The following is a 6,000-nucleotide window of genomic DNA, read 5'->3' as shown; positions in this document are numbered from 1 at the left end:
AAATGTCTCTTCAGTTTGTCTTGGATCATTCCAGTACCAGTAGTTTTTGTGGGTCTTGCCCTCTCATTTGTTTATATATATATATATATATATATATATATATATATATATATATATACATGTATAATTTTATAATTATATAAAATAATTTATTTTCTAATGAGCTCATCATGTTCCTTAGAATTTGATCTGTGGGAATTCACTGAGACCTGGGTTTTAGGTGCTTTGTTCTGTAGACTAATTTGCATTTGTTTCTGCCTGGAAGCTAAGTTAATGTCATCCCATTAACACTTTAAAGGACATTGTCAGCCTCATGGTTTTAGACCACGTGTTTTTTTTTTTTTTTTTTTTTTTTTTGCTGTTTGGATACATGTTATGCAAATGTTGTCCATGAAAATGTTCTTAGATGTTATTGTGCAGTGAAACAACTAACTTAGTTGTCATTTAAAAATTTTTCCAAGAGCACTTTCTCATAAGTTTGATTCACTCCACAGACATTCGCAGCAGAATCTTTTAAACCCTCAGTTTTTTTTTTTTGAATGTTAGAGCTGATGGTTTCTAGTGGGCCTTGTCAGGACCATCACAGGGCATTAGGCTCGGCAGTAACACATTATACTTGATCCTGCACAGAGAAGCGTATATGACTAGAACTCCCCATATTTTTATGTGTGCATTCTCATCTTTCACTTATCCACCCTTTGTTGATATTTATCATAAATGTATGTGGTCAGACATACATCAAATTCTGTAGCTTTTATTAGTGTATTTTGTTTTAATGTTAGAATTTGTAGATCTAGAATTGTCCCCAACTGTAAAGAAGAATCTGTTTTGAATATTATATGTATCTTTAATTTGATATTCTAGAACCTGAGAATAAAGGTAAAGTTATTATTTTCATCTAAATGATTCTTTGGGGATTCTCTATCTGTAAGACACTATAAGTAATTTTGACTGATTTTTAACCAATGCCAAATTGGAGTTGGTGTGGTTAATGGTTGAGTATTGAGGGACATACATTGATTAGTCCTTTGATTATGCCCTTAATTTAGGGGGGAAAAAGTTTGTAATGCTCTTACTATTTTCTTTCTAGATATGATACACCAACTTCTAAGAAGAAAGTACGAATTAAAGACCGCAATAAACTTTCTACAGAGGAGCGTCGGAAGCTGTTTGAGCAAGAGGTGGCTCAGCGGGAGGCTCAGAAACAACAGCAGCAGATGCAGAACCTGGGAATGACATCTCCATTGCCCTATGACTCTCTGGGCTACAATGCCCCTCATCACCCTTTTGCTGGCTACCCACCAGGTTATCCCATGCAGGCCTATGTGGATCCCAGCAACCCTAATGCTGGAAAGGTGCTCCTCCCCACACCTAGCATGGACCCCGTGTGTTCTCCTGCTCCTTACGATCATTCTCAGCCCTTGGTGGGACATTCTACAGAACCCCTTGCTGCCCCTCCACCTGTGCCAGTGGTGCCACATGTGGCAGCCCCTGTGGAAGTTTCCAGTTCACAGTATGTGGCCCAAAGTGATGGTGTGGTACACCAAGACTCCAGCGTCACCGTCTTGCCAGTGCCAGCCCCAGGCCCAGTTCAGGGACAGAATTATGGTGTTTGGGATTCAAACCAACAGTCTGTCAGTGTCCCCCAGCAATATTCTCCTGCACAGTCTCAAGCAACCATATATTATCAAGGACAGACCTGTCCAACTGTCTATGGTGTGACATCACCCTATTCACAGACAACTCCACCAATTGTACAGGTAATTAATTTTGGAACCTCTCTTGTCTGTCTGTTTTTTTTTTTTTTTTTAAATTTTTGAGAGACCGAGAGAGACAGCGTGATCAGGGGAGGATCAGAGAGAGAGGGAGACACAGAATCCGAAGCAGGCTCCAGGCTCCGAACTAGCTGTCAGCACAGAGCCCAATGTGGGGCTTGAACCCACAAACCATGCGATCATGACCGGGGCCAAAGCCAGCAGCTTAACCGACTGAACCACCCAGGTGCCCCTTGCCTGTCTTATAGTATGTTTGTAAGATGTAAAATCCAGTGTGAAGGGGAAACCTGCCATTGCTCACTTTTATATAGTCATCAATTGTGTATGTACTGGTTACTTATTGTTGTGTAACAAATTACTCCCAAACTTAGCAGCTTAAGACAAGTAGTAATTATGATCTCATAGTTTTTGTGGGTCAGGAATTCAGAAGCAGCTTGACTGGCTAGGTGGTTCACACTCAGAGTCTTTCATGAAATTACAGTCTGACTGTTAACCAAGGCTGTAGTCATCTGAAGGTTAGGCAGAGGATGGAAGATGAACTTTTAAGCTCACTCACGTGATTGTTAACTGGCCTCAGTTTCTGACTGTCACGCGGACCTGTCAATAGGGCTGCTTTTACCACATTCCAGCTGACTTCTCGCAAAGCCAAGTGATCAGAGAAAGGCTTTTGGATTACTCCTATTTGCTTATAGGCAGTGAATAATACACAGTTTATTTTTTTTATATGCTCACAAAGGGAAACCTCTCTGTCATGGTAATTCAGCAGGAGATGGCTTGCCCTTTTCTTAGACCCAGCTTGTCTATTTTATCCCCTACGTGTTTCTTATCATGGAGTTTGCCAGAGTGACTTTGATACACTCAGCCTAAGGATATTTACTATGGTAGTAAATAGTAATGTTAAAGTTAAAAGCTGAGTATACTGAATTTATATTTCAAGGTATATTTTTGTGTTTTTTAATCAAGCTTCTTTTCTGTAGAACCCAGCAGTACATTTTAAGCTTAAACAAACAAAAATATATTTATATAAAGCTTGATCCTCACCACATTCTGATGTCTCTCACATCACTCTATATCACTCCTTAACAGTGAGTTACTGTGGAGGAGAGAGACTTTCAGCATACTTCCTGCACACACTACTTAGTACAGGTCAATTCCTTCTGTTAGTATTTTTGTGATGAAGCTGCATCAAAATTTAGTTTGTAAGGCAGTGGCAGAGTGTCCAGCTTTAATTCCTAAAATCTTAAGTGTACTGACTACATTCATTTTGTATGATCTCATTAGCCACTACATATATATTTTATCTATTTGTAATTTTGAAGGCTTGAAACTGTTTTTCCCATGTGTTTCTACTTACATGATTCTTAACCATTTTTCCAAATTACTCTATTTATATATGTGTGTGTATTTTAAATATCTTAAACAATTTCTTAGGTTCTAACTTCTGTCTTGTCACATTCTTTCTTGGACCAAGCCATTTATTTTGAGTTTTTTCCCTGAGAACATGTATCAGATACAAAAAACATGTTCTACTTCTGTCCCATTTCTATTCCTGAAGTATGTTCTTAACCTAGGTTTCAGAATCTAAGCAATAGCAGAGGAGGATATTATTAAAGACTCCCCAGGAGAGAGTTTACTGGTCATTTGGTCGTTCGTATAAAATGTAACCTATTTTTTCCATCCCATGGAGCAGAAAGGTTTAGTCACAGCCTTAAGACTCAAGCATCACAATTTTCCTTGCTTACAGTTTTCCAATCTGTTCCTACCCAAGGAGTCATTTGTTGACTCCCTAATCTATTTTATGTGTGTTAGGTGGCAGATAAAGGGACTCATATAGTCCAGATTGTTTTTTACTTCTCTGTGAGATTAGTTACCAGAGATATTGGGCTTTGGGTTATGAGAAATGTAGAGCATTTTGTTGTTTATGTGTTTTGAGTCCCTGTCTATCATTTAATGTGTGTCTTAGAGGCAGGTGCTTAGCTTATATTCTTCAGTTTTAGTTTTTTGTTTAATGTTCATTTTTGAGAGAGAGCATGAGCGAGGGAGGGGCAGAAAGAGAGGGGGAAAGAGGATCCCAAGCGGGCTTGGCACTGACAGCAGAGAGCCCAATGCAGAGCTCAAACTCAACAGACTGTGAGATCATGATCTGAGCTGAAGTCAGATGCTCAATTGACTGAGTCACCCAGGCTCCCATTCAATTTTAGTTTTCTTGTCTATGAAATAAGCAGTATGCCTCAGAGTGGTTGAGGTTTGCATGAGATAATGGATATTAAGAATGACAGAATTAAAAAAAAAAATAACAGAATTAAAGCACCATTTACCTTAAAGGTTTAATTATAGTTATTCAGTTACCTTAATGATACTGAGAGGGTATTAACATTTGTGGAGTGTGAAATGCTCCTAGTCAAGGTCATCTATCTGGTATCTGGTCTAAAGATCTGACCTCCAGTAGGAAACCTTGAGGTCTGTGGTAGTAAATAGTAATGTTCAAGTGTAGTATTGGCCATACCAATATGAGCTACGGAGAATTTGCAAGATATGATACCTTTCACAGTGAAGTAGTATGTGATGTGGTATGATAAATGTGTGTGTGTACATATGCAATATCTTTGACATTTGGAACAGATATGTTATCAGAAGGTGACCTTCATTTTTTCCCATAATTGCCTTTTAAACATAAAAGCTCAATTTCCATTGAGGCCGCCTGATTTATAGTGGTTTTGTGGCATTACTAAGTGACCTATTCGTACAAAGTTAGACCAAATCACATCTAAAAATACTGAGTGCTAAGACTGTAATTTTTCACATTATAAAGTGAAGTGACTCAGATATAAAGTAATAGTGATTTTTTTTTTCCTCTCTAGAAAGTAGGACCTAGGCCCAACATTTTGGACCTGCTTAGATGTCTCTTGTAATTCTCATTAGAAGCCCTATTTTATTTATTTATTTTTTAATTTTTTAATGTATTTTAAAATTTATTTTTGAGAGACAGAGACAGTGTAAGTAGGGGAGGGTCAGAGAGAGAGAGGGAGACACAGAATCTAAAGCAGGCTCCAGGCTCTGAGCTAGTGGTCAGCACAGACTCGAATGCGGGGCTCGAACCCATGAACCGTGAGATCATGACCTGAGCTGAAGCTGGACGCTTAACCGACTGAGCCACCCAGGTGCCCCTAGAATCCCTAATTTAAAGATATTTCTAGACTGTATGTTTGAGAAATTAGCTTTCATGTAATTTCAGGTCTCTTGAAAGGGGGAGCCAATTTCCTACGGATTTCCCCCCAACAAATAGACTGTTTTTGCTGTTTAGACACATCTCACAAGTGTGTGCGTCTTCCATACTAATTTCAGTGGGATTGCAAACCAGTTTCCCATTTTTATTACTGTTGTTAGTTTTGGCGTTGTCATGTGATTGTCAGCAGGTTTGGATAGATAGTATAATAGAACCCTGAAGAATGTTCATTTCCCCCCCCCCTTTTTTTTTTTGGTTTATTTATTTTGAGAGGAGAGGGGAAGGGGAGGGGCAGAGAGAGAGAGAGGAAGAGGGAGAATCCTAAGCAGACTCCATGTTTGACAGCACAGGGCTTGATCCCAGGAACCATGAGATCATGACCTGAGACAAAATCAAGGGTCAGATGCTCCACAAGTCACCCCAGTACCCCATTTTCCTCTTTTTTGACAATCTGAGTTTTAAACACTGTATCAGAAATGATTATTGCTATCTTGGGTGGCAGTTTTTTTCTTTTGGTCCAGAAAGACTGATGTCATTCAGATATTTTTGGCATTTCCTTTGGAAGTTATTTCCAATATGTGTCACATTTTTTTAAAAATAATAGTTTATTGTCAAATTGGTTTCCATATAACACACAGTGCTTCTCCCCACAAGTGCCCCCCCCATGACCATCACACCATTCTTCCCTGATGATAAATTATTATCCTTTAAATATATCTTTGCATTTTAGAAGCAGGTGTATTTGGAGCCACATCTAGTAAACACCGTGAGTGCTCAAGCTGGATAACACTGTTCCAGGTCAGAAGTTACCTCACAGCCAGAGTCTTCATGCCAAGGAGACTGTAACTTTAAAACTTCCCAGTCATCAAATCCTTTAGATGAGCCTTATTAGCTCTGATCTTGTCTGACAAATTCTCTATGAACAAAGTTTCACTGAGAGTTAAAGAAGAGTTTTTAGCCTCTAAAATATTAGCATTTTTCTGTTGTAGATTTGGTGCT

General features: G+C 38.8%; 1 protein-coding gene across 3 annotated transcripts in view; it reads left to right on the top strand.

The window, feature by feature from the left end:
* SETD2 (SET domain containing 2, histone lysine methyltransferase) overlaps positions 1 to 6,000 on the top strand; it is a 91,574-nt gene that overhangs the window by 63,424 nt on the left and 22,150 nt on the right. For all 3 annotated transcript variants that reach the window (XM_029918811.1, XM_029918812.1, XM_029918813.1), the window contains exon 14: positions 1,091 to 1,760. In XM_029918811.1, the coding sequence (XP_029774671.1) occupies positions 1,091 to 1,760 (670 nt within the window). The remainder of the gene's footprint in view (positions 1 to 1,090; positions 1,761 to 6,000) is intronic.

Source organism: Suricata suricatta, chromosome 12, assembly GCF_006229205.1.
Source record: "Suricata suricatta isolate VVHF042 chromosome 12, meerkat_22Aug2017_6uvM2_HiC, whole genome shotgun sequence".
Classification (NCBI taxonomy): Eukaryota; Metazoa; Chordata; class Mammalia; order Carnivora; family Herpestidae; genus Suricata; species Suricata suricatta.
This window is presented reverse-complemented; position numbering and strand designations above follow the sequence as displayed.